The 27,010-nt window shown below is 33.9% G+C and overlaps 1 protein-coding gene across 7 annotated transcripts in view; it reads left to right on the top strand.

Annotated features, from left to right (window-relative positions):
- Positions 1–2,148: 2,148 nt before the first annotated feature.
- Positions 2,149–27,010, top strand: part of LOC145266478 (RNA ligase 1-like) — a 485,995-nt gene continuing 461,133 nt past the window's right edge. The window contains exon 1 of one of the 7 annotated variants that reach the window (XM_080122193.1): positions 2,149–2,310. Coding sequence is in view for 4 of the 7 variants with exons in the window: in XM_080122188.1 (XP_079978314.1) it covers positions 5,189–5,241 (53 nt within the window). In the remaining 3 variants the exon portion in view is untranslated. Of the gene's footprint in view, positions 2,311–5,088; positions 5,242–27,010 lie in introns of those variants that run through there. The other 6 variants (XM_080122194.1, XM_080122195.1, XM_080122188.1 and 3 more) reach the window with 6 other exon arrangements.

A 27,010-nucleotide genomic window follows, 5' to 3' on the forward strand; every position in this document is an offset into this window, starting at 1 on the left:
ATTGTCTTCTTATAAAAATGAGGACGTGTAACGCAACTTTGTTATGAATTCCTGAGGTTTTATATATCCAATATATATGTGTGTTTTCCCGAAACTCGGGTTACACAGAAAGACAGTGCATTTTGTAAAGTCTGTATTAATGTTCAATGCTCCTCTTGGCTACCTAACGGGAGCTGAGGAGCGAGGCGTGTGTTCTGTCTAGTCGTGTCTCGCTTTTCATTGGCTGGAACCTCTGATGACGTATAAGAAGAAGGGAAGGAAAAGAGAAAAGATTAGGGAGAAAGAGAGAACTAAGGTGAGAATACAGCCTAGTCTCGTAGTAGTAGCAGCTCGCTACATGTCTGACTTTTGCAAATAAATATTACTTTTTCACAAATATTAATGTGTTGCTATTTGGTTAGTGGGAGGTTTTGCTTGTGTAAGAAACAAATAATGAAATCACAACTTTTATAAAAAATTGAATTACAAATTTAAGATATCGCCGAAGAAATTGCCGCAAAATACAATTCCAATAAATATTTGCATAATAAAAATAACAACAACAAAACCAACGAATAAAACTAAAAAAATACATTTTAAGTAAAAACATTATTACCTAATTACATGTCATGTTGAAATTAGTAGAAATTCCAAAAATGACAAAAAAAAAAAAAAAAAAAGAAATGCTTAAAAAGAAGATCTAAAAGTTTAAAAATTTGGCTCTTTTGCCCGGAAAACTCGTTACCAGGGTTGCCAATTTAGCTAACTCATTTGAGAATTTTTTTTGACTAAAGATTGCGAAATTTGGCCTAAAATGGAGGTATTCTGGGTACTTATACAGTTTAGTGACGACATTAAAAAATGGAAATAATGAAAAAAAATTTTATTTTACGTAACTGTTATAGACTGAAGTTCTCCGAAAAAATATTTCACTTCATTTGATCAAGTAGTTTTTTTTTTTTTTTTTTTTTTTTACAGCGAAAAACAATTATTTACCACGGCTACGTCAACGTGGCCATTTTGGAAATGTTATTGCAGGCCCAGGAATTCCCCAAGGGCAGGTAACTGCCGTACATAGCAGAATACCTCCATTTTAGGCCAATCTAGCCCGTTTTTTTCCCACCAGAATGAGATTTTTTTTTTTTTGCGAAGACAGATGCCATTTTTGTGGTGTTTTTTTTTTTTTTTTTTTTTTTTTAAATTTGTAACAGAAGTAAATAAACGAAGTTTCGAAGTTATCCATCCATGCGTGTCCAACTGCGCATGTTTCGAAAATAATCTCATATAAAAATTCTTCAATTCTTTGCATTCTTCAATTTCTTTGCATATTCAATAGTATTCTTATTAAAAAAAAAAAAAAACGCAAAAAATTGCAGATTAAAAAAAAAAAGAAAAAAAAAACGTAAAAAAAATTGCAGATGTGTTGTGCGCAAATATGGCGAGAAAATAAAAAGGCTAGATTGCGAAATTTGGCCTAAAATGGAGGTATTCTGCTAGGTACATTTCCAAAATGGCCACGTTGACGTCGTCGTGATAAATAATTGTTTTTCGCTGTAAAAAAAAAAAAAAAAAAACTACTTGATCAAATGAAGTGAAATATTTTTTCGGAGAACTTCAGTCTATAACAGTTACGTACAATAAAAATTTTTTTCAATATTTCCATTTTTTAATGTCGTCACTAAACTGTATAAGTACCAAAATGCATTTTTGTATCCAATTATAGCGCACAAGGATCACATCCACAAACCCCCAGAAAACAAATTAACATTTGAAATAAACAGTTTTAAGAAATTGCAAATCTCAGACAACAAAATAATAAGTCGATTAATTCGCTGTCATTACTGAAAAAAGAGACAAAATTAGTTGGTAATATTGGTCAGTAAACCGTTTCAACATACCTACCCTTAATTAATGTTATTTAAATTATTTGTCACATTATTATTTATATTAAAGAATTCAAATGTTAAAAAACAATGTAATTCATGAACGATTTATTTTAATCATTTGTTTTCTTTTTTCCCAAATGATTAGCACAAGTTAGCTAAATTGGCAAACCCTGATAACGAGTTTTCCGGGCAAAAGAGCCAAATTTTTAAAAATGCCAAATTTTTTATAAAAAGGCTAAATTTGCGAAATTTGACTTTAAAAAAGCCAAATCTGGCAACCTGTCGTATCCAAGGGAGATAACTAGCATTTACTATGATCGTGATGATGCTTCGTCAACGAAATTTGAATTTTTCCATTGTTTTGAAGTTCAAGCTGCCCTGAAGTGGATACGAAATTGTGGCACTACCTATCAATGACCATGCTATAATGACACAGAGATAATAGGTAGGTGTGTAGTGTGTGTGTGTACATGTGATCCAATCGAATCGACCCCAGTAACAACCTTATTTGTCCCACACAGATCCTTCACTGTCGGACTCTCTAATTTTATTCAACTGCTTAAAACAACGAAAGATGAAGTTTGTGTCTAATAAATGTTCCCAGATAAAATAGATGTTTTTCTGCATGAAAATTGAGTGCACATGTTGATATTAGTAAGAGAATTATATATACTTATTAATTTATATATAAAAGCCAAAATAATTAAAAAAAATGAATTGAAATCCAAACTTCAAAAATAATTATAACAAAAGCTAAAAAGAAAAAAAAAGCCGTTACAATTTACAAGTTGAAACGACTTCGAAAATTATTTTCTAAATTAGCTGGATAAGTTTTTTTTTTTTTTTTTTTTTGGCGGACGTACACAAGTCCTAAATAAATAAGAAAAACTAGGTGGATTTTTTCTTATTTAGGGAGCCTAAGTCGAACTGCGTACAACGTCGGAGCCGATGCGTATTTCGCTACCTCTAGCGAAATACGCGTCGGCTCTGATTATTTTGGCTTGTTCGGACTGGTTGTTGGGATGAATATTTTTATTTTGGCTTAAACTTTGCGAATTATTTTGTTATATGATTTTTTAAAAAATACATATAGGGAGAAATGAAATGGTCTCATGTCGATGAGGAGGCCATATATAGAGAGGCTTATAACATGAAAAGTGAAAAAAAATGTTAGATAATTTTGAAACATTTTTAGATCATGTGCATATTTTTCAAAATATGGTAATAAAAAAAAAAGGTGCAAGTCTATAAATTGTCCACAATACAAGTACCATCTTTTTTACTATAAAAAATCTGGTACTTGTGCATTTAACGAACCAGACGTAACTCAACATTTGCTCGGCTTTGTCCGGCACATGACGTCAACAGCCGGATAAAACCGAGCGTTGGCGATAAAATAAAAACAACGCTACAACAAAATAACTGTACAATGAAATTGTAAAATGTAGAAACATAAAAAAATTAAATAAGTAAAAAGCAAAAACCTACCGTTCATTTATGTTTTTTTTTTTATTATTATTGTTTGGAATTGTTTTCTGTTTTCAAAAACAATTTTTTTTGTTAAATAATAGGAAACTTTTTTTTTGTCTGAACTGTTTTTTTTTTTTTTTCTCAATTTTTAACGTAAAACAAACATTGTCTATGTCTTAAACACGTAAAAGTTAATTTTTTTTTTTTTGCAACTCTTTATGTCAAATAAATTGAAAAAGCCTAAAAAAAGGGCAATAAAAAGCATTGGGGGGGCAGGAACAAGGATTATTTGTACATTTTTTTCGCCAGAAACAAGGACTTTTTTTTTAATTATTATTATTTATTAGTGGAAGGAGGGTTTCGGCGTTCCTATTTGCTACAGTGACCAAGAAACCCTCCTTTTCGGCGGGGTCGTATCCACCGAAGACCCAGACCGGTGTCAGAAGTTTGCCGACGTTGTGTTTTCTGCGGTTAAAAACGGACTCGTCGATTTCTACCGTATGGCCTGGGCCTCCAATCTGCCGGGGATTCCTAAGAAAATAATCCCTGCATATATCACGCAGTAAAAATTTCCAATCCACAATTGTGTGGCGAGAACGTAACCCACATTCGCGATGGAGATATTTTTGTAGATGCCATCTCGAACGCCCATAAGTATATTATTTTTATTATACATGCGATGGTTAGTCGGGATTTTGAGAAGAAGGTCCCAATCCTAATGGAGGTCCATCGACGACATGTTACGTTACACTTCTACACCTCCAACCGTAACCGTCGGAAAGGCTTGTTCTCTTTGCAAGTACACAATCCTGGCCAAAATGTAAACAACCTTTTCTCTTCTGCCAACAATTTCCGTTGCTGGCAAAAGTTTAGTGCAGCCTTTGGGGTCTGGAGCTGCTGGTCCGCAAGGTTTGTAATATTCATTAATATTTCGTCAGTTATCTTTTTAAAACAATTTTTTTTTTTTAACTCTCTTCAAATAAGCGTTTCTTGAGTTGTGACACTCTTCCAATTGATAGCGAAATTCTCGTCTGCTTAATCGGCAACGCTCGGTTTTATCCGGCTGTTGACGTCATGCGTCGGACAAAACCGAGCAAATGCTGAGTTACGTCTGGTTCGTTAAATGCACAAGTACCAAAAATCTTTATAATGTGCGTACTTATCACTGCATGAAAATGTCACACACGTTGACGCTCCTCCAACAAAAATTCGGCAAATGTGTATTTCAGCGGCGTAAATTCAAGTTTTACACTAGTGGTTGGCATAAAGTGGGTGATCATTGTGCATTTAACGAACCAGACGTAACTCAGCATTTGCTCGGTTTTGTCCGGCACATGACGTCAACAGCCGGATAAAACCGAGCGTTGGCGATAAAATAAAAACAACGCTACAACAAAATAACTGTACAATGAAATTGTAAAATGCAGAAGAAACATAAAAAAATTAAATAAGTAAAAAGCAAAAACCTACCGTTCATTTATGTTTTTTTTATTATTATTGTTTGAAATTGTTTTCTGCTTTCAAAATAAATACATATAAAACAAATAAAATTGTTAAATAATAGGAAACTTTTTTTTGTCTGACTTTTTTTTTTTTTTTTTCCAATTTTTAACGTAAAAAAACATATTGTATGTCTTAAACACGTAAAAGTTAATATATATATATTTTTGGTACTCCTCCTGCAGTATTTTACCCACCGATTTCACGATCTTAGCCGAGCGTTGACGAACGCTTTCGGCGTTAACGCCGACGAAAGCCGAGAATTCGGAGCTACGCCACGGTGCAAGAACGCTAAAAGTATGTGAATAGCAACAACATTACAAGGAAAAGATATTACACACACACACAACAAAATGGATAAAATTAATACAAAAAATTTGGATAAAATAAATCACAAACACTTACCGTAAGTTTTTTTTAAAGTAAAATAAATTTATTTTGTTGAATATTTTTTTTTTTTTTGGTTCATTTTGTTTTCCGATAGCTTTTTTTTTTGGGGGGGGGGGGTAAGCAACAGTAATAAACACTTCAATGTTTTTTTTGTTTTTGTTTTTAACAAAACGTTATTAAACAGTAAGAACAATGTTTTTTTTTGTTTGTTTTTTTCAGTAATGTTTGTGGGGGGGGGACAACAATTACTGTTTATCTTTAGTTCCGACTGGAAGATTTTCTACTGACTGTAGAGAGGCAAAGTAGGGAGCAAAGGGTTTTCAGAGGATGTGGAAAGAAGCTCCTTCCCAAACCGGGTAGCCTTCCGCGATTTGATTTATTATGGAGACAAAAGGGTTGTGTCCAAATTTTTGTCTCCACATAAATTCGCATAAATATGTTTCCAACAGCTCCCGGTTTTTTTTTTTTTATCGCTAAATTAAAAAGCTGAAATGAAAGGCTGTGTATTTTTACTTTGAACAATAAAATAACTGAAATGAAACGCTATGTGTGTAATTTCAATGAAAATTATTCGTCTGCTGCGCGTTCGTTTGAAGCGCCCTGATTGGCTGATAGAGTATCGTACCGCTCGCCATGTTCCGGCGTTTTCCGACGGATGTCGATCAACGCTCGGCTAAGATCGTGAAATCGGTGGGTAAAATACTGCAAGTACCATATTTTTTGCAACTCTTTATGTCAATTAAATGGAAAAAAGCCTAAAAAAGGGGCAATAAAAAGCATTTTTTTGGGGGGGGGTCAGGAACAAGGATTATTTGTACATTTTTTTTCGCCAGAAACAAGGACTTTTTTTTTTTTTTTATTAGTGGAAGGAGGGTTTCGGCGTTCCTATTTGGTACAGTAGTGTCACCACAGTTGTGACCCAGAAACCCTCCTTTTCGGCGGGGTCGTATCCACCGAAGACCCAGACCGGTGTCAGAAGTCTGCCGACGTTGTGTTTTCTGCGGTTAAAAACGGACTCGGGGATTTTTACCGTATGGCCTCCTGGGCCTCCAATCTGTTTATTTCTAAGAAAATAGTCGGGTTAACCCAAATAGTCCCTGCATATATCACGCAGGAAAATTTTCCAATCCACAGTTGTGTGGCGAGAACGTAACCCACATTCGCGATGGAGATTTTTAGAGAATTTTATTTTTAAATAAAAAATAAATAAGTAAAACTCAAAAAGGCTCAGTAAAAAAGAAAAATTGTAAAATTTATTTTAAAACGGATTTAAGATTTTTTCCAATATTTGTGAATTTGAGCGGTTTATTTGAATTCAGCAGACGATATTTTTAGCTTTCTCATTGGCTGTTTTGTGTCACGTGATGTATCACGTGACACAAAACAGCCAATGAGAAAGCTAAAAAGAAAAACAGTTTTCGTAACAAATTTTACCAGATTGGAAAATATTTCTGTTCGGATTTTTTTCTGCTCTCCGGAGAAAATATCGATACTTTTTTAAAATGTTTTCTTCGTAGATTTTTAACTAGAAATGTAGCGAAGGGCCGAGACAAATTGTTCTTAAATTTCGAATCTAGAATTCTCCGTAAAAAAAATTTTGGTACTGGTCGCGGTAAGTTCCCTGCCGAACACCCTAAAAAAAACAATGACTTCTCCCCACGCAGGCGCAAAGGACATGTTTTAGTTGCCAAAAACGATCCTGAATTTTTATCGACATTGTTTTACTGTTTATGAATATTGAAATAAAATACATTACTACACATTTATTAATAATATCTCACTTTTAATCACTTTTATCAGCTTTTTTAAAACTTTTTTTAATAGCATTTTCTTTTTAAATGACAACGTTAATGTTTATGAATATTGAAATAAAATACATTACTACACATTTATTAATATCTTCTTTTTTTTACTGTTTATGTGTCAATTTTATCGACTTTTTCTTTTCTTATATTGAAATATTATATATATGAAATATTGAAATTATTCTTATATTGAATATTGAAATAAAAGACATTACTACACATTTATTAATAAATATCTTCTTTTTTTTTTTTTTTACTGTTTTACTGTTTGTGTCACTTTTATCGACTTTTTCTTTTCTGTTTTAAATGACTACGTTTTACTGTTTATGTCTCACTTTTATCGACTTTTTCTTTTTTAATAGCATTTTCTTAAAATGAATATTAAAATAATTTCCCAACTTTTTTCATTTCTATGTGTTTTTAGTTTTATGTGTTGAATGAAACTTTTATTTTTCATTACAACAATAGTTATCGACCCCGGTTCGTTGGCTGACAAACGACATCTGTCGGCGGTTCTTGAAATTTACTTACCACAAAATGGTGATAGAATAATAAATTTACTTACGTTTAATCAATGTTATTTTCTTTTTTAAATAGCATTTTCTTTTTAAATGACGACGTTTTTACTGTTTATGAATATTAAAAGAAAAATAATTACTAAACATTTATTAATAAGAAAATGGGTGCTAGTGCACTTTGCACTTATGATCCGCGCTATATTTTAAATCGTATTTCTAAGCTTAAAGTTTAATGTTTTTTTATTCAATTGTAAGGTTAAAGTAGAGAATAGGTACAAAACACCCTCCCCGTGTTAAGAATGGCTTTTTAAATAATAACGTTATTTCAGCACGGATCAATAAGTGCACTAGTACCACAAAATGGTGATACATTTAAGGTTTGTATTACTGTATACATAGATTCGAAAAAGTTGTCAAAAAACAAATATATAACAGATAAATGTTATCAAAGGCAAGATAATTTACTTTTCTGCCAAACTGGATATATTTTTTGTGTTTTTATTCAATGTAACATATTTATTCAGCTCGAAAAATAGTCTTTACCGATGTATTCGAAAATTCAAGATGGCGTCTCACACCCTCTTTAACACCGTAAGTATGGAAAAAGGTGTTATAAATAAAAAAACTATACAAAATAGTATTAAAAACCCGCCGAATATATGTCAACCTATGTCACGGTAACATATATTGAGTGAGTTTTTAACAGTATTTTATCCGGTTTTTTATTTATAACATCTTTTCCCACACTTACCGTGTTAAAGAGAGAATAAGACGCTATCTTGAATGTTCCAATACATCGGTAAACACTGTATGGGTTTCGAGCTGAATAAATATGTTACATAGAATAAAAACACGAAAAATATATCCAGTTTGGTAGAAAAGTAAATTATCTTGCCTTTGATAACATTTATTTGTTATATATTTGTTTTTTGACAACTTTTTCGAATCTATGTGTACAGTAATACAAACCCTACATTTACATACGTTTGTTTATTTAATCAATGTTATTTTCGAACCATTCAAAATTTATAAATTATAAAATTAAAATTAACTAAAAAGAAAAGTAACTAAACAATTTTTTTATAATCTTTATAAAGTAAAAAAAAAGTTTTAAAAAAGTCGATAAAAGTGATTAAAAGTGAGATATTATTAATAAATGTGTAGTAATGTATTTTATTTCAATATTCATAAACATTAACGTTGTCATTTAAAAAGAAAATGCTATTATAAAGTAAAAAAAAAGTTAAAAAAAGTCGATAAAAGTGATTAAAAGTGAGATATTATTAATAAATGTGTAGTAATGTATTTTATTTCAATATTCATAAACATTAACGTTGTCATTTAAAAAGAAAATGCTATTATAAAGTAAAAAAAAAAGTTAAAAAAAGTCGATAAAAGTGATTAAAAGTGAGATATTATTAATAAATGTGTAGTAATGTATTTTATTTCAATATTCATAAACAGTAAAACAATGTCGATAAAAATTAAGGATCGTTTTGTTACTATGGCAACTAAAACATGTCCTTTGCGCCTGCGTGGGGAGAAGTCATTGTTTTTTGAGGGTGTTCGGCAGGGAACTCTTACCGCGACCAGTACCAAATTTTTAAATATTTTGACAGTCAAAATATTAAGAATTTGTTTTAAAATATTTTGGGAGAAATTCAAAATATTTCAGTGAATTTTGAAATAAGATTCCAGAGGAATTTTATTTTATTTTTCGGATAAAAAATCCGATATATATATTTTGTAGTCTAAAATGACTAAATTGAAAAAAGAGAAATTTATTATTTTTCCCTGAGGGAAATACTTTTCGGATAGAGATCCGATATATATATTTTGAAGTCAGAGTAACTTGATTTAAAAAGAAGAAATATTAATTATTTATTGAAGAGATAAATAATAAATTAAAAAGAATTTAAGAGAATTGAAACAAAGATTGTTTCAGAATATTCTCTAAAAAAGAGAGGAATTTTAATTTTTAAATATAATAAAAAAGAATATTAAAAGCTACATTCTCCTATTTAGGCTTTTTTTTTTTCAGCTATTTCCTTTTCAGATTCATAACCAAATTTTTCCCAAGAAAAAGATGCCTCTGAATTTGTTTTTTCATAAAATTGCCGCTGTCTGGCAAGATTTCAAAAGAAGAAGAATAAAAGAAAAAGAAACCAATGAACTTTTTTCTATAGACTTTTCTACAAATTAAAAAAAAAACCCAGAACTCTCCATGAAAGAAATTGTTTCTTGCATTATTGTAGAGCTTATTTGCTTTAAAAGCACAGAAAGTCTTATGCTGTTAAAAAAAGAAAATGTCGTCTGCTTATTATAAAAAAGGCGTGAAAACTCAAACTGTGAGTAATATATTTTTTTCCTTTTGTGTGTTAAAAAGAAGTTTTTTAGAAAATCGCATATGGACAAGTATGCATTGTTAAATTTATTTTGTACATTTATTTTGTGTAAATTTTTTTTTTTTTTGTCTTTAAAATAAATTTATTGTTCCTCTTTTGCACGAATTATTTAATTATTTAAGCGATTTATATATTCATATTATTCCACTACAGAGAAGCAATAGATGGACTTGTTTGTTGCTTACAGCTTAAAAATGCTAAAATTTTTAAGTTTTCTCAATTTTTTGTAAATGCCATCTCGAACGCCCATAAGTATATTATTTTTATTATACATGCGATGATTAGTTGAGATTTTGAGAAGAAGGTCTCAATCCTAATGGAGGTCCATCGACGACATGTTACACTTCTAAACCTCCAACCATAACCGTCGGAAAGGCTTGTTCTCTTTGCAAGTATACAATCCTGGCCATAATGTAAACATCTTTTCTCTTCTGCCAACAATTTCCGTTGCTGGCAAAAGTTTAGTGCAGCCTCTGGGTCTGGAGCTGGACCGCAAGGTTTGTAATATTCATTAATATTTCGTCAGTTATCTTTTTAAAACAAATTTTTTTTTAACTCTCTTCAAATAAGCGTTTCTTGAGTTGTGACACTCTTCCAATTGATAGCGAAATTCTCGTCTGCTTAATCGGCAACGCTCGGTTATATCCGTCATGCGTCGGACAAAACCGAGCAAATGCTGAGTTACGTCTGGTTCGTTAAATGCACAAGTACCGAAAAGTGATACCTCACTTTCTTTAAACTAACATGTCTTCATATCTTGGAAACTACTCGTTTTAAACGTTATTTTCGTTTTCAACATCTTCAAAAACTTATGTCTTAATTTTCCAAGTTTTTTTTTCTATAGTGTGGAAAGTCGATTGTCTGCCCCTTTCTGGTCTTATATTCCCAACATTGCCAATAGGTGTCGCTAGCAATGTATCATTCAAAAACTAGATGGCGTGAAGTTTTTCTTCGATAAAATGTCTCATAATATTTGATTTTCTTAAATAAAAAAAAAAACTACTTGATCGGTTTACGTGATTTTTGGAATATGACATTTTCATGCAGTGACAAGTACGTAAAAAAGATTACTTGTGGAGTGTGGATCATTACTTGCACCAAAAAAAAAAAAAAAAAAAAAATCCCCAATGCTTAATGGGAATTTTTTTTTTTTCGTTTAGGAAAAAAACATGTTTTGAACAACTTAAATTTTTATTTTTTATTTTTGACAGTAGTGTAGTGTTCTCGTCGAGTAGTTTTTATTTTATTCAAGAAAATAAAAAGTACTCTTATTGAGCCGTGCTAAAATAATGACGCTAAAGCATGGGGATGGGGGGGGTGTTGTGTAACTATTCTGTACTTTCACCTAACAATTTAATAAAAACAGGTATCGTAAAACTTTAATTAAACTTGAAAATACTATTTAAAAATAGCGCAGAACAATAACATTTCACTGTGTTTCGATCGACATTTCATGAGAGGTAGATACACGCTAAAGCTTTTTGTTTATCGCCACAAGGGTACTTGTACAGTTTAATCAAGACATTAAAAAATGAAAATATTGGAAAAAGTTTAAATTGTATGTATCCATTATGGAATGAAGTTCTCCGAAAAAAAATTTCACTTAATTTCATCAAGTAGTTTTTTTTTTTTTTTTTACAGCGGAAAAACAATTTGTTATGATACCGAGCAAAAGGTTCGATTTTTAGGAAGAAAAGCTAGTATTAAAGATGGGGAGGGAGTGGCGGCGCTTTAAATTGAGTTATCTCCCCGTGGCGTGTTCTTAACTCCAAACAAAAATTTAGAACAAATCCAAGATGTCTGCCTTTTCGATATTTTCATTTTTTAATGTCTTGACTAAACTGTACAAGTACCGCCACAATTGTTAATTTGGACTTGCACCAATTTTCCTGTTAACTATAATTCCCCCCCCCCAATACCTATCCAAACAAAACTACAGAAAAAAATCATAATAACAAAATAATTCGCAAAGCCCAAAGTTCAAGCCAAAATAAATAAATAAATTAAAAAAAAACTAGGCCACATCCGCAAAAATTCTTTCCTTGTAAAAATAATAATTGCTCCCTAAGTCGAACTGCATACAACATCGGAACCGATGCATATTTCGCTAGAGGGATAGCACTAGGTGTGTCAAAATTTTTGGCACCCCTAACAAAAAACTGCAAATAAAATAGAAAAAACTTGTAATTTCTCTTTTTAAAGTGGGTTGTTTATTTTCTTTATTGAATATACTTCCAAAATAAACTATTAAAGTTGTTTAAAAAATAATGTTAAGAATGGCTTTTTTTATTATTCCAGCACGGATCACTCTCTGCATGAATACCAATGTTTTTTAAAGAAAACCGATTTTAAAAAAACAAATATTGCATAATTTGCTATTAAATCTGTTATTTTTTTAAAATTTTGGTCTTTACTCCTTTAATTGAAAAAAAAAAAATTAGGGTTTGAATTACAATTTGAATTGGAAAGATAAGAGGTCGAATTATTCAATTTTTTTCACGCATTTTTAATGTTGGTTTATGACACTGCTAGGGTAGCACTCGTGTATGTCAGCCTTTTTATTTAATGTAAAATGTTTATTCAGTTTGAAAATTATAGTGTTTATTGATATATTTGAAAAAGACAAATGGCGGCGAGGTCTCTGTTGAATACGTTAAGTTTGGGAAAATGAGTTCAAACTAAAAAGTTATACAAAATACTGTTAGAAACCCACTCAATATATGTTACCGTGACATTGGCTGACATATATTGAGTAAGTTTCTAACAGTATTTTGTATAATTCTTTTTTTTAGTTTGAACTCATATTCCCAAATTTAACATATTCAACAATTTGTCTGTATTGATTTTTGAACCGAATAAAAACATTGCAAATTCGTAGGTGTGGGCAGGCATCAGTGGACTTCATTGCACATAAAGCCAGGCCCTAACTTTCAAACATGCCGGCAGGTGGCGCGCACGTCTGTCACTTGAGGTATGGAAGCACAAAATGGGTACAATTTTAAAATATAGGTACGTGCAAAATGAATACCGATGCTCAAAATGACCCCCCCCCACTCTTTACTTAAAACTTTACCAAAAAATTAGGAAATTAACCAATTTTAATGAAATTTTCAATATTTTATCACAAAATATATTGAACTCATTATTTTTATTTAAATCTTTGTAGAAATGTATTATTTTGTTTAAATAAAAAAAAAAATACCTTTACTGAAGTTATGGTTTTCTGTAGTAAAAAAAATGAATTTACTTTTGCTTTTTTTATGAAAATAAAGTATCGTAAATTACAACAATTAAAAAAAATTATATAATTTTTACAGGAACATTACGAAAAATGAATTCGATATAACTCGAAGAAATATTAATTTCTCGAACTACCAATATTATCATTGTTTATTTTCACACAAAAAATTTATGATTGCAAAAAATATTTCTATATTTTTTTTTGAATTACAGGTTTTGCATAATTTTTATATGTAAGATTTTAATATTTTCCTTGCTTGCATGAATGTGAAACATTTGGCGTAACATATAACGTTTATATAATCTTGAACAATAATGAAAAAAAAAATTAATTTACAAACAGGAACATAGAAATATAATTAAATTAAAAAATGGTAAAAATGATACAAACGTTCAGGATAGGAATGTACAGATGCAGGTCTGGGAAAAAAAAGAAGAAAACTAGCATCCCCCCTTCCTTCCTTTTAATTACATGACGGCATTTTCACACAGTCTTTCGACTGGCTGAAATTTTGGGTTTCCGTGTATTCTGTGTTTACAAAACTTACGTTTGTTGCGAAGAGCAAAATTGCTCGCTTTTTGGGCTTCTTTCTTTTTTTTTTTTTTAAACTTTAATATCTTAGTAATTATCTTTAAAATAGACCCAGAAAACTAATATTTATCTTTTAAAGGATTTTTACAATGAATTTATTTAACTTCAAAATTTAGCTGAATTGGTTAGCTCGCCGTGAAAACATTTTTTGTAACGTTTTTTTAACGTGTACAAATATTTTTTCCTTTTTAATCTTTCAAATACAATCAAAAAGTGGTCAGAAACCTACTTAAAAATTATGATAAATTAGTTTTCAAAACTAGGTCCCCCTATCTTTATTCATCCGTTTTTGCCTGTACCTATAAAAATATGTAAACTTTTTTATCAATTAATTTTTTATTGCAAAAGAGAAATTAAGGAACACGATTTATACTAAAACTGAAATAAAAAATAAAAAATAAAAACAAGTACAATTCAAAAGGAAAAGTTGTGTGGTGTTGTGTTTTGTTGTTTCAAAAAATAAAATTTACTTAAAAATCGTATTAAAAAGAACACAATTCGTTGTGTGGTGTTGTGTTTTGTTGTTTCAAAAAATAAAATTTATTTAAAAATCGTATTAAAAAGAACACAATTCGATTCATACTGAAACTGGACAATAATTAAATAAACAAATTAAAAACGAACAATAAATAATTGTCAAAAATTAAAAAATCTAATAATAATGAAAACGATTGGTAAATTTTTTTAATAAAAACGAATGATAAATATTTTTAATGTGTTTATAAGGATATAATATCATTTTAATAGGTTTATAAGGATTAATAATTTAATTTATAAGTAAATAATAAACAAATTTTAGTTTTTTTACATCCATGAAAAAAGAAAATGTTTATTTACATTTAACAACACAAAATTTTTCCTGTTTCTTATTTTCTCTTGGGCAATAAAAAATTGATAAAAAAAGTTTATGCATTTTTATATATATTTTACATGTTTTTATTATTAAAAATAAGCATAAAATATATTTGGGCCAATCGCCAGGTCAGAAAGAACTCCAAATTGTTCAGATGACTCGAACCTGGCGCCCAACTTCATGCGGAACGGATCTCACTCTGCTGCGATTCCAACATGCACATAGCGGGTCATCGGTGGCTCCCCTCACTAGATCCCTGTCGAGTTCCCTATGGGTAGCAGTTACAAGGTCGCTGGACCTTGGTAGTCATTTTAGTACAGCTCAGCAGATTCTCTCCGCGACATGCGACGGCTTTCGACAGAGGTGTTGAGAACGATGTTGGGAAAGGCGGCAGTAACCGCGGGGTGCCATGGTTGATCATCTTACATATAGTGGCTCAGGAAGGCAAGCCTCTCAGTGTCTCGATTACACTTCAAGTCCGGCATTCCCAAGCCTCCCTCACATGGATGTTGAATACAGACCTGTCTGCCCACCTCTGTCCCAAAGGAGTGAGGACAAGAGTCCAATGAGAGCTTTTAGGCATTGTGCAGGCAGGGGAAGTACGGTCAGTCAGTAAAGGAGCAGGGGAAAGACATACGTGGTGCATGCCTCAGCTCTACCCTTTAAGGAAAGTTTATGGAAAGCCACGAGTTGACCGCAGCCTCCACCTTGGACCGTACCTCCGACCAATTTTTGTCAAGTTGGAGACCCGGTCCGAACCACACGCCGAGGATCCGAACCGGGCTATCTGTCTAGCTGAAGGGAGGTGGGAGGTTTGCATTGCCACTCCAGGCGCCCAACTGCAGTCCAACCGACTTGCTGTGGTTTATCTTGGCTCCTGTAATTCTTTCGTACTGAGCGAGTACCTCTGACATGATCTTGATGTCTTGGAAGCTCGAGAAAAAGACCGTGACATCACGGCGAACATGGATATCTTGACGGCTGAGCCATCAGGTATAATAATTTTGTGCAGGGCCGAATTTGCCTCCCTGCGTCTCAGCTTGTGGAGCAGAGGCTCCAATGCCAGGACGTAGAGCAGGGGTGACAGTGGACAACTCTGACGAACCAACCAAGAGATAACAAAAGGTTTTGAGCGCTTTTTGGTCGACTTGCATGACAGCTGTGGGCTGATGATACATCACAGAGATCCACTTACAGAAGTCTGGTTTAAAACCAGCGGCCTCTAAGACAGATACCAGGAAGCGATGGTTAACCCTATCGAGAGCTGGAGACTGATCTCAAGTGATCAGCACGGCTTCCGAGTCGTCTTCTATCTCCTCTTCTAGAATTGTGTGGATCAGGTGCAAGTTGTTCTGAATCAATCTCCTCTTGACAGTGTACCGGTTCGATCAAGGTGCTGATAACAACCTGCAGCTGATTCAACAAGATCTTGGCCAAAATCTTCAACTTTGTGTTTAGCAGAGTAGTGGTCTAATTCTTCCCCACCATGCTCGTCACCTTTCCTCAGCAGTGTGATCACTCCCTTGGTGACTTACCCTGGGATGAATCCCTGAGCAAACCAGTGGTTGAACACATCCTTCAGAAGAGGCAGAAACATGGGCGACAGCCTCAAATACAGTTTGTATGGCAGACCATTGAGTCCCGGCAATCTATCACAGCTGACCTGCTTCAACGCAGTAAAAACCTCCTGATCCGTCACCCAGCCATCATGACTAGCTCTAGTCGCCTCGAGACAGGAAGAGTTGGCCAAATTGTCACTAAATTTAAGGACTGGAAAATTGGGCTGCTGCGTAAAACGCTCCTCAAAATGTTTTTGAAACCCCTCGCAGATCTCCTGAGTCGATTTCAAGGTGCATCCATTTGGATGTTTCACGTTGTCCGAGCCATGCCTAGAACACGTCCGCATCAGAATTGACTGCTTCGTTGCCTATCTTTCTAAGCCTACCTCTAACTACTTGGCCTTCGTAATGCTCGCTAGTCTCGTGTAGAAGGTCCTGCTTAGCTAGTTCCTGACTAACACTATCACCCTCCCCCGTAGCCTGAGCTAGTTTCTGCTCTAGCTGCTTCTTCATCTTGGCCTTATCTAGTGCAAGGCACTGGGCATACTTGACGGAGAAGCTTCTGGTCTTGGCTTTAAGATCTAACCACCACTTACTCTCGGTAACCACCCCTACTAATGCCTTTTTAATTAATTCTCTTATCTAGGAAGTCTTGTATCTCTAGAAGGGAGGTGTTTAATTTTCCAGGTGTTTAATTCCCCACTAACTTAGGCCTATTCCCTAGCTTCAGCCGGCCCATAACTAGTTTATGGTCTGTCTGGCCTAGCCAAGTGAATGTGGGACAGGATAGGAAGTCAACTTCACCTCTCCTAACTAACATCCTGTCCAAATAGGTACTTGGATAGGAGGAAACGCTAGTGGTCCATGTCCACATCTCCCACCCTGGATGCTTGACTCAAAACCTGTCGATCAGACCACATCTAGCCACCAGATCAGCCAGGCTGGGCTTGCACCTCTCTGACCCTCTAGCTTCCCCTATCTTGTCTATCTTGTGGTTTAAGATGTCGTTCCAATCCTCCATTAGTACTACTCACTTCTGACACACTACAAACGCGTCAAGCAGACTGAAGTATGAGACCGTCTCACGAGCGGTGCTGGGCACATGAACTGTGATCACCCGATACACAGAATCTTTTGCGGCAACATTGGCCATGACCAACCTGCCCTCCGCATCCCTATGAACGTCGACCATCGTGAACAGAGTACGTTTAACCAGCAAGGAGACTCTCTTTCCCCGCGGGCTGCCATATGCTAAGAAAACCTCAAAATCTCGGGCAGTCTGACAGTCCACAGAAGAAACGAAATGCGTCTCCTGAATCGCAGCCACATCCCCTCCCAGGGATAAAAAGACGTGCCCCTCGCATTCAGACTAACGAAATTCAAAGCCATGGTGTGTCACACTCGGCTCTGGGGGAAGAACGCCAACGTTGTATGCAATGCTCAAGATGGTTAGGCTTTTCATGACCTGACCTTCTCTCACAATGCTGCCGACATTCAAAGAAAAAGTCAATTTAAGGGCACTATAGAGTGATGGATCAACCAACACTGGATTGCATTGTTTTGTCAGTTTGTCAAGGGAAGGGTTATTTTTCCTAATGAGTTCTATTCCCGGAACAGTTCCTTCAGCGGCCTCCAGCATTGTCCACAAGTTGGTCTTGCAGGCCTCTGGAAGCCTGACGAAAGTTGTTAGAAGTGGGGCGTCCAGGCAATTAGAGGGGAATTTAACGTTTTCCCCCCTCCCCCCCCTATCTGTTGGCAATCCAGCAGAGATTTTAAATTTTTTCTCTGCCATTGTGGTAAATCCGTTGCCACAGACAGGAGTCTACAAAACACAGTTCCTGTTGGGATAAGTCCGTGAGTGGGAGAAGCTGAAGGGTCTCTCCCCCTCCCGGGTTCATTCTTTTCTTCCTGGGGTGATAGCTCAGTTTGCATTCTTGTGGGGACAGGTGTTTGTGCTATGTCTGATGTTGGTGTGGTGTCTGGTTTGGGGGTGGAAGTGGGTTGTATTGTTGTTAGGGGTGGTGAAAAAAACAAAGTGACATCTTTGTTGTTGCGTCCATCGTCAAACTGTAAGTATCTAGTTCATCAAAATGAGGTGATGACGGTCGAAAATATCTTAAAAAAAAGTGACCCCTCTTTGTAGAAAAGTGCCCAATTGAAGATGAAAGAATTAATGTTTTTAGCAAATTTTTCGATATTTGTCGTTCGAAGAGTCGAGCTTCAAAGCGATACCGATCTTGTGAAAATCTGTTGCCTCTGTTAAAAGTTTTAGGCAGACATACAAACATACATGCATACATTTAAACAGACAGGTGAGATTTATATGATAGACATCAAATTCTGGTATTAAACAAATGTTGAATCAGTCCATTTTTTTTGTTTTTAAGTCACCGCTTATCAAAGTCACTTGAAAATAAAATAAAAATGCTGAAATAGCTTATAAAATGGAAAAGCAACAAAAAAAAAACCCCAAAAAAACTGGCAGTGTCAAACAGTCCTCTTGTCAATATAACGCATGAAAGTTTTTTTTCCTTTCTTCTCTCAACTCGCAACAAATCCTTGTGTATTCGATATTATCATCCACTGTTCATTCTCGTTCTAAGCACTACGAGGTTTAACAGTGGACGAATAAAAAAGATAATAAGTCCTCAGACTATGTTGGTCGATGGTGTCCCACATTATGTGAAAGATGTCCGCCCCTGTTGTGTCTCCTCTACCTTTGAGGATGATGAGGAAGAAAACATACAATTTGAGGATAATCCTGATCCTCTGCTGCCTGTTCTGATGAGTTCAGAAATGCAGTCTACAGAACCAGAAGAGGAAATTGTGGAACGTGCTGGTGGCGATGACGATAATGATGAGGAAGATGGGAATGGGGAAGTGATACCTCCAAATCTCTGTAGGAGTACACATCGAAGGTGATCACCATCTCCCTGCTATATATGTGATAATGATATTAGAAGGGGGTGTAATAGAAATGATGTTTTCTTAGCCTGTAAAATGCCAGCAGAAAATGTAGAAAAGAAAAGACAAGCATAATTATGTAGGTCGCTCATTGTATACCATTAATTTGTGTAAACAATTGGTAACTGTTAAATGAGATGAATTCTAAAGCAGGGCGTTGAGTGGAGTTTTTTGTTGGACAGCTTAGAACGAGAACGAACGGTGGAATACACGAGTATTTATTGCAAGTTGAGAAAAGAAACGAAAAAAAGACTTTGTGCGTTGTATCGGCAAGATGATGGTTTGACACTGCCAGTTTTGTTTTTGTTCCTTTTCCATTTTATAATAATCTAGGAAGTATAATGAAACTTCTCCAAAATAGTAACCGATGCGAGAACCCCTACCAAAAAAGCCTTTCACAGACATACAAAAATGCACGTGCCCATTTTGCCTTTTATATAATAGACCAGTGGGGGTGGCCGATATTGCTCGAGTGTTTGGAGGTGTGTGTTGAATACAAAAAAAAAGTGGTAGTAGTTAGGCAGGCTTCGTGACGCGAAGGTGGAAAAAAAAGAAAGTGACAGCTTACCGCTATGCTATGACGTGACAGGAAGTGAAAAGCGTTCAAATTTATCGATGTCGATGACTTGCAGAAATGGATTTAAGTTAAGAATCATGCACGCACAGAAATGAACGTTGCTTTTATAGCTGGCTGAAGGCCAGTTAATCTTCCCATTTTCTACCATTTTATTTGTCTCTCCATGATGTTGGGAAGAACCAGCTCCCCCGAAAAAGAGGGAACTCTGGCAGTGTCCAAACAAATAGCAATTGATCAAAACTAATTGACTTCAAGATGTCAGGAAAGCCAGGCGGCTGTCTTTGCTTTGATTAGTTTCGCTTTATTTATACGAAAAAAACAAACAAACACTCAAAAGGATGGGAAGGAGGCAATTTTTTAAAACTCTGTTAAAATAAAGATAGAGACGATGTCCGTTTTCGAATCATAGATATATCTATATACCTAGGAAGTATAAGGAAAGTTCTCCAAAATAGAAACCTTATCGAAAACCCCCCAAAAAAGCCTTTCTTGGACATACAAATATCTAAAAAGAAAAAAATCAACTTGTAATGCTACAAAAACAATATGGTTTTGAGAACATTTTTGTCACATTTATTGAATAAATAAATATAAGAAAATTATAATGACACAAATATTTTTTATTTTGTTAGTTCTGAAAATTTCATGATTTTGACTTTGTTACTAAAAAAAATATATCTCTATTATAGTTTTCTTTCAATTCAATAAATATATGCAAAAATTTCCTAAAAGAAAACACTCACACACATGCAATTGTTGTTGAGATTTTTGATTCGGTTCTGAAATTTCATTTGTCTGCTCCTACTATGTGAAATCTCCAAACTGAAAACTAAAAAGTCTTCACAGTAATGTGTGAAAATTTGAAAAGCAAATAAAATGTATATGAGTAAAAAAAATTAATAGAAACAGAAAACAGCAATTTATAAAAAAATACGATAAAATTAAAAAACAAAAAAATTTTTTCTCATTACATTTTTATCCCAAACAAGGCACAATGCCACTTTGATGTAGGGGGCTACTATCAGGGACATGAGTTGCAGAGATACTATCTAGGGAGTTGAGCAGCAAGATGTTTGTTCACATTGCACTTGAACTTGTGCATGTCAGTACAGTTGGGGAAGTAGGAAACCGGAAGAGAATTCCAAAGTCTAGCAGTTCTGGGGAAGAAATTATAAGAGTAGAAGGCTTTCTTACATCTAGGGATCTCTATTGTAGGACTTTGCTGCATGTTGAGTTTGTCGGGGGTACAAGGGCTAGTAGTTCGTCGCAGACACAGGATAGTAGTTGTAGAAGCACAGGATACTTTCAGACTCAAAGTAGAGAGAGTCCACTTTCTTCACAGCAGCCTTGGCAATGCTCTCAATGTATCTGTTCCAACTCATGTTGCCTGTGAACGTTAAGCTGAGGAATTTGAAAGAAGTGCTTTCAGGTAATGTATAATACAAAAATGATGAAAATACAAAACTTTCATTGCCTTTGGTAACAGCTATTGTTTTTTTCATTCTTTTTTTCTGTTAACTATTGTTGAAAATCACCTAATTAAATAGACATTTCCCAGTATAAAACAAGACGAAAAATGTAGTACAGGAACAAATACATAACAATTAAATGTTACCAAAAGAAAAGATAAATTATTCTTCTGCCTCCCTGGATATGCTTTAACTTATTTTAAAGTATTTATTTACTTTGAATTCCAAGTAGAGTTGAGACTTAAGTTAGAACAACAAAAAATTAGACAGTCACACGGTGAGCTGGAGCATGGAAATTACCAAACACGGACTCTTCTCGGGTATCAATGGTTCTTAGTGTTTCAGAAACTAGAGAAAAAAAATCCAGAAAAAAATCAACTCAAATGCCAAGAAAAATGGTGAATGTTTGAAGATTGGTAATTTTTCAATTTTCTCATTTGTCTCATGGAAATTTTACCACCAAATCACTGAAAGGCTTAAAAATTGATAAAAATATGCCCAATAAACTTAACTTTTTCACAGTAAACCATAAATTCTCCCTATGTTTGAATTTAATCAAATATTATATTATACTGCCCTCGTGCAAAAAAATCTAGGTTTTTGATTAAAACTTTTGCCAATTTTTGATAAAAATCCTTAAAATTCACGTTTTTTCAGACAGCTCAGAAATTTGGCACAAAACAGTAAAAATTTGAAAATGCCACAAGCCAGATTTTCTCTTGTGTATATTTTCTGAAAATATAGTTCTATATGTATATATGGAGAAATCTGACCTGTGGCAATTCAAGAAAAATGAATTTTACACAGAAGCCAATTTCCAAATATCACACATATTTCTGAAGCTTCCATTTCCGATTTAACATTTTCTTGAATATTTTGAAATCAAATTAAGTTCTAATGCTGAAATTTCACATGAGAAATGTTTTTGACTTGGGAAATCCAAAAATGCTATCAGATCTACTCCAACATCAACCCTTTTAATGTTATTTAATAAAAATTATTTTTCTAGCTATGATTGTATGCATTATTATAGCAATACACACGGACGATAAAACGCTTTGGATAATTATGGATTTCAAAGGGGTTCTGCTAAAATTCTCATATTTTAAAAACCAAGGCATTTTAAGTCCTCAAAATACCACCATTTTGTTCGAAAATGAGTATGCTTTCAAATGAATTAAGAAATAACAGTGTACATTATAGATTTTAAGAGTTTTAATCAAATAAAGTGATAAAACATCATAAAACAGCGTTTTCGGTAACTGACTGAATACAAGGTGGAACGATAAAATTACCACCCTAGAAAAGACAACATGATTCCATTTCCGTTTGATAAAAACCAATTTTTTTTTTGTTGCAGACCATCTACTAGTTGGCCAAATCCCAAGAGCGATAGGAGCCTTCTATGTCTGAAAGTGACACAATGTTCAATGAATGAGTTCGGAGATGTGCCGCTGTATAACTCATGCTTTGTACCAATCCAAGTTATGACAACAAGACTATTGTCAGCACCCACAAAATGCATCGTTGGATTGCCATGAATAACAGGGACGTGCCTGGGGCAAAGAAAACAAAGTTTCTGGCCATGGTTATGGTCTTTGGTGTGGTTTCAAGTGAGGGCCACATCATGCCACTTGATGTTTTTTAAGTTGGCTTGAAAGTTCACACCAAAGTGTACCTGGGTGTGCTGAAGAGTGTGGTGATCACCTGATTAGGTGGCTACTGGCAGACCCTAGGTGTGGCAGCAGGACTCGGCACCGGCTCACAAGTCCAAAAAGACCCAGGCTTGGCTTCAGGAGTGCTACAACTTGACTCCCTTCTCCTCCAACCTGAACTCGCTGGACTACTTTATTTGATCATATGTTGAGAACATTACCAACATGATCTCCAAACATCAAAACCAGCCTTCCACCAAGTATTTGCCAAGCTCCCACTGGCAGTTGTAGGAAAGGCATATTCCCAGCTCCAAGCTTGTATCGAGGCAATGATTGAGGCCGAATAGATATCAATTCTACTACATAATCAAGTTTCCTAAATTGATTTTTTCAATAAAAGTTTTTAAATTAAGTTGTAGTGTTGTTTTCTTTAGGGCGACAACTTTATCATTACACTCTGTACATGTGTGTGTATGTATGTATGTGTATATAAATGTGTTATTAAAAATAATAAATAAATAAATGGAACTAAATATTTAAAATTTAAATTAAAATTAAAATGACATAAAACAAATAATTAGAAATAGAAAAATAAATAGGACTAAATACATTATAAGCAAATAAGTAAAAATAAAACTAGGTCAAGGCAACATACAAGCCAGTACCAATAATAATAACAACAATAACACAGTATTATTAAATACTAGCATGTGTGCCCGGCATTGCCTGGGTGTTTTGGAGGTGTATGCTGAGCAAAAATACAAAACAAAAAAAAAAGGTCAATTTTTTAAAATTTGACCCCTATTATGACCCCTTAACATTTATTGTTTTGGGCTCAAATCAAGTTATTAAGTTAGATCCATGCCCAAGGAACCTATATCTAAAATTTCAAGTGTTTAGACCCAAAATTGTCGGAGGAGTTTGGTAGAGTTCTCAAAGGTTAAATCGTTGAACTTTGACCCCTTAAAAGCCAAATTTCTGTCCAAAAACCGATCACATAGATTTTCCCAAATCTCAGTACCTTGTATATCAAATTTCGAGTCTAGACTAAAAATTGACAGAGTTATTGCATAGGGAAATGTACACAGACAGACACACAGACACGTTCACTTTTATAGATATATAGATAGATATATAATTTTTTAAAATTGCTCTCACTGCTAATGATAGATGTAACACAGAAAAAAAAAAGAAGGATTATTATATAACAAAACTAAATAAATGAATAAAAAATAAAGATAAAATGAGAACGTAAGGAAAATAAAGTGGGGGTAGGAGAAAAATATTAAATAAAAAGAAAAGGAATAAAACAAATAATAATATAAAAACAAAAAATGAATAAAAGAAGGAAATAAAAAATAATATATGTGTGAGCATGGGTGTGGGTATGTATGTCTATATATGTGTATATGTGTGTGTTTATGTGTATGTATGTATATATTGTGAAAAAATGTGTGAATTTGTTTCTATCATCGTCAGTTACTATTCCAAAAGTGTTTGTCTCAACCAAACTTTTTATTTAAAAAAAAAAAAAAAAAAAAGTAAGCGTCTTTAGTATATGTTGGTTGGACTGTTTACATTTTGACTATCCGTCGCTGAGTTTATTTGTGAAAAAATGTGTGAATTTGTTTGTCATCGTCAGTTACTATTCCAAAAGTGTTTGTCTCAACCAAACTTTTTATTTAAAAAAAAAAAAAACAAAGCGGGAGACCAGTACCCGCATTAAGCTGGTCTGCAGTTTGACTTGTTGCTGGCTATCTTGCTCTTGCTTGTTGCTGGATGTCAACATTTTGAACCGAGAGAGAGATTTAGCTGTCGTACAAAGCTAAAACTCTGTAACATCATCTTTGTATAGATACTCCCTCAGGTATTTGTCTTTTATAAAAAAAAAAGAAAAAAGTCCTGTGGCGATAAAAAAACTGTGACGTGTGTATGCCTGTAATGCTGGATGCATGTAACAATTATTCTGCCATCATTATATGTATCTATGTATGCATATGTGTATGTATATTTATATATGTATGTGTGTGTATATTTATATATGTATATGTGAGTTTATATGTATTTATATCTATGTGTATATGTATGTATATGTGTCTATGTGTATATATGTTTGTGTGTGTACATATATACATTTATAAATGTTTGTATGCATGTATGTGTGTATATGCATGTATGTATGTATATGTATGTGTGTATGTGTATGAATGCATATATATGGATGTGTATGTATATATATGTGCATATGTGTATGTATTTGTATATGTGGATGTATGAATGTGGGTATGTATATGTATGTTTGTGTATTATGCATTGTATATGTATATGGGTATATATGAGCGTATGCTTATAGACATGTATGCATGTATATATTTATATGTATGTATACCAATATACGACTAAACTGGTTCCCCCACCAGACTTGTTTGGTGAGGAGGGCGACTAGTCTCCCTGAAGGATTAAAAACAAGACCTTCCAAAGGGCGAATGAACTCTTTTTCTGGGTCAACGGCCAACTAGCACCGTGTATATTTGTGTGTGGTGAAGGCAACCTTTCTAGGAGAAGCAAATCTCTGATTTAAAAAAACCATAAAGCGGAAGACCAGTACCCGCATTAAGCTGGTCTGCAGTTTAATTTGTTGCTGGCTATCTTGCTTTTGCTTGTTGCTGGATCTCAACATTTTGAACCGAGAGAGAGACTTAGCTGTCGTACAAAGCTAAGACTCTGTAACATCATCTTTGTATAAATACTCCCTCAGGCATTTGGGCTCATGGATTTTAAATGTCTGAGGGAGTGGCACTTATCTGACAAGAGACGTTGCAATCATCATCATACCAATGACCGTCTTGTTTATGTTTGCATGTGTGTGTGTATGTATATGTATGTGTACGTATTGTGTATTGTGTATGTACGCATGTAGATATGTGTGTGATATGTGTACATATGTATGTGTGTGTGCATGTATATAAAAGTACATTTAAATATTTGAAATATTCGCACCATATTTTCCAGGATTACATTGAAAAATATTTAGTTGCTTCAGCGGATCTTTTAAAACAACAAAGCTCTCATTTATTCCATGAAGCCCGAACATTAGCTAACGACCTACTACAGAACTACACCATGACACACAATTTTTTCTTAAATATAAACAAATCAGTTCAAAGATTCAGCACCCGCCATTGTCACAAACTGGATAATAAACTTACAAAATTAATCTCCGACAGCAAATGGAGAACTATAGGACGCCCGGATCTAATACAAAATCTTTCTACCATATTACTCTCAAACACCGAAATTGAAGCCCTTAGTTTCGGACTAAAATTCGCAACTGGCATACATTCAAATATTACCACCGACGCAATTTTGAAGAATTACAAACATGAAGATACGGATTTTCAAAAAGGTTTCATACAGGGTGTTATTTCTGTTGCAGTTACTCATTCATATGAAACTGTACTTCCTAAGAGATACATAGATGCTTTGAAACACCTAGCGAATAACAAGAACTTGATTATATCACCAGCTGATAAAGGTGGTGGTATAGTATTAATGGAAAAAGATGAATACCTGGAAAAAGTTTCCACAATGTTGGCAGACAACAACACTTACACCAAAACTGATTTAAAGACAGTAAATCGAAGTGTTGAGATTTTCAACCAATCTTATAAAAAACTTATAAAAAACAATAAAACTTGGATGTCATACATTGAATACCACCCCAATGTTCCATCACTATATGGCCTCCCCAAAACTCACAAACCAGACATCCCTATGCGCCCTATAATATCCGGCATCGGTAGTGCCACACACAAAATTGCACGTGCCATATCCAACGTTTTGACTCCATTACTGGGCACTATCAGCACCTCCCACATAAAGAACTCCGGAGATTTACTGAACAAAATAAAAAACATTAACGCACAAAACCAAACTATGCACAGCTTAGATATAACATCATTATATACTAATGTCCCCATTAAAAAATGCTTGAATTTACTCCTTAAACATTTAAAAAAATCTAACATTAGCTTACCTTTTCCTCCCGACACTCTTATAAAAATCATTAGACTTATAACTAACATGACTTATTTTCACTTCAATAACAATTTCTATAAACAAAATTTTGGTCTTCCTATGGGTAACCC

Source organism: Euprymna scolopes, chromosome 41 (genome assembly GCF_053919585.1).
Source record: "Euprymna scolopes isolate OS-2025 chromosome 41, ASM5391958v1, whole genome shotgun sequence".
NCBI lineage: Eukaryota > Metazoa > Mollusca > Cephalopoda > Sepiida > Sepiolidae > Euprymna > Euprymna scolopes.